The 2,478-nt window shown below is 32.7% G+C and overlaps 1 protein-coding gene across 1 annotated transcript; it reads right to left on the bottom strand.

Annotated features, from left to right (window-relative positions):
- Positions 1–417: 417 nt before the first annotated feature.
- On the bottom strand, positions 418–1,236 carry LOC105447986 (putative serine protease K12H4.7). Its single transcript, XM_011686327.1, is given in 5 exon segments — positions 418–578; positions 580–613; positions 691–739; positions 826–1,009; positions 1,091–1,236. Coding segments are annotated over 5 exon segments (528 nt in total). The 5' UTR covers positions 1,222–1,236; the 3' UTR covers positions 418–448.
- Positions 1,237–2,478: the final 1,242 nt, after the last annotated feature.

Raw genomic sequence — 2,478 nt, 5'->3', positions numbered from 1 at the left:
ATTATATTTAATTTGGATACAGGTTTTTTTTCAAGGTTATAATTTACGTCAACACACGTGTCCTGATTCTAGAAGACGTGCGCGAGTCTCTGCAGAGGACTGCCTAAATGTGCCGTTGTCATTTTATCGCAAAGCGCAGCGATTTTTGTTTGACCATTCTCGATTTTGTCATGTCGAACAATTCCGGCGAATACCTAAGGTTCGTATAAAAATGAATAATGAAACAAATGAGGCACGTCAACTCATGTATGTATACATATCTCTGCCAGCGTATTTATCAAATAACCGAGATCACTTGAAGACTTTATGTCAGGCACGTGACACAAGCTAAATTCGGTACTATAGTAATAAAAGAAATTAGTAACAATGAAAAATTATTATTTCTATTATAAATTGGTTTATCTATACATCTTTCCTATTTGTTTTATTGCACGATCGCGACAAAGTGTTAACAAATTGCTTGTAAATTCCAAGTTACTTTTAAACTTACTTGAAGTTTATCTGGACAGCCTTGTGTGGCCAGTAATTCCTCTACCGACGTAAATGCAGTTTTGACGCTCTCAACGCATATTTCACTGTCTGCTGAGTGATTTCGTTACGACCTCATAGTATTCTACAAAATCAAGCATTCTTAGGGGATATCTTGGGGATTATTAAGGCTACTATCATCTATCGAGCAAAATAATTTACCGTAAAAATCAGCTTTTGCCTGAACCGGAGCGCTGCTAGCTAAAGCGCCCTATAAAAAATATTTTCCTCTATTTTATTAATTTTTTATTTTTAAAATATAAAAATATATAAATAAAACAATAATGCAAACGATACTTGGATGAGGTGAGGATATTTGAGGCGCGCCCATGCCGCCATGTTTCCAGCGTAAGAATCACCGACTACTATTACGGTACTCTTTTCTAAATTTTTATCCTTTTTCTTCGTTTCTATGAAATAAGCAAGATCGGCCAGCGCCTGATCGGCATTCAAGTACTGCAAGTTCTCCGTGCTAATGTCTCTGAAATATCGTGATAAAAATGAATTAAAAAGTTGGCTAAATTTCGGTCAATTATATAAATAAATATTACGGATTATGCACTTTGTTGGCTTGCTCTGTCCGTAGAATCGATGCTCGGTGTAATAGATCAAACCGCCGTATTCTACGCCGATTTCATACATTAGTCCACCTTCCAAAAATCTATTTGTTATCTCCCATTTTGTGCCGATCATAATCAGAATAGGCCCATCTTTTTTCAGAAACGCGGAATTTTCCTTGTAATGCTACACAGCAATCGACCATTGTTAAGTCATATAAAAAAAACTATGTGTTTTAAGTAGAACAAGCTCTGATGAAGTGATGACAATAATTACCACCGACCAGGTGCGATTGTCGTCGATGATTGAAATGATTGAGAGGCTGAGTGATCTAACCGTCAACTATATTGTTGCCCGCATATTTTGTTAACGGTTCTGGCTCCTCCAAACCATGAAAAGTAAATCCACGAAAACCCACCCCGTTGACAAGAGGGTGGACCGAGGACCAGCAGTATGTTTAATACGATCATAATACCGGTTTTCTGTGCGATTGTACAGGTTTTGTTTATTTTTCAAAGTACGCTAGATACACTAAAATGCGATTGGTTATTACAATTATTGTCATTTGCTTCAATCACGATCAGCGGTATGCAATATTTATACCATCAACGACCGATAACGCTGATGTTTATCACATTTATTCTTATAGAGGAAACGGAAAAAACAATACTCTGATTAAATATCCGCGAAAGTAATCTGATGATTACGGAGCGTCTATCGATTAGGTAAAACATATTGCTTGAATAATACGGATGTACATCTTTATCGCACGATAAGCGATGCCATGATTAAATGCATGATTTTCGTAACAGATATTTTAAACAAAAATATTTAATTTAGAGCATTTTATTTATATTGTACAGTTTTACCGACAAAACTAAATCAATCCAGTTAGAACATATTACGAAGCATTACTATTGTTATTGAATTATTATTTAACTTACTAAGGTAAAAAAAATATTCGTATCTCATATTTTTGACAATTTGTTACGTTTAAAAACATTTATAAAAAACTTTTAAATTTGTCAGATATTTAAATTCTTTTCAAAAATTGTAGAATAAAAAATCTTAAAAGTTATGAATATTTGAAAATTTTCACATACAAAGAATATCCTAAAAAAGTTAATGATGAATATAGCTCGTTATTGTAAACATAATATAATTAATTAAAAGACAGGCTAAAGACGAGCAATCATTAAATCTATATTTAATTATTTATTATTTTAAATATATAGTTTCAACCTCACTAAGTCTTTTTCGATCGTCTAAATTAACCTATTGACGTATAACGCAACGCATTAAGTATAAATAAATGGTAAATAAATGTATAAATTAATATAAGTTGGATCATTACAATGTACAAATAATAAAAAACGAAGTCAAATATTATAA

The sequence above is a fragment of the Wasmannia auropunctata genome, unplaced genomic scaffold (assembly GCF_000956235.1).
Source record: "Wasmannia auropunctata unplaced genomic scaffold, wasmannia.A_1.0 LD336090.1, whole genome shotgun sequence".
Lineage (NCBI taxonomy): Eukaryota > Metazoa > Arthropoda > Insecta > Hymenoptera > Formicidae > Wasmannia > Wasmannia auropunctata.
This window is presented reverse-complemented; position numbering and strand designations above follow the sequence as displayed.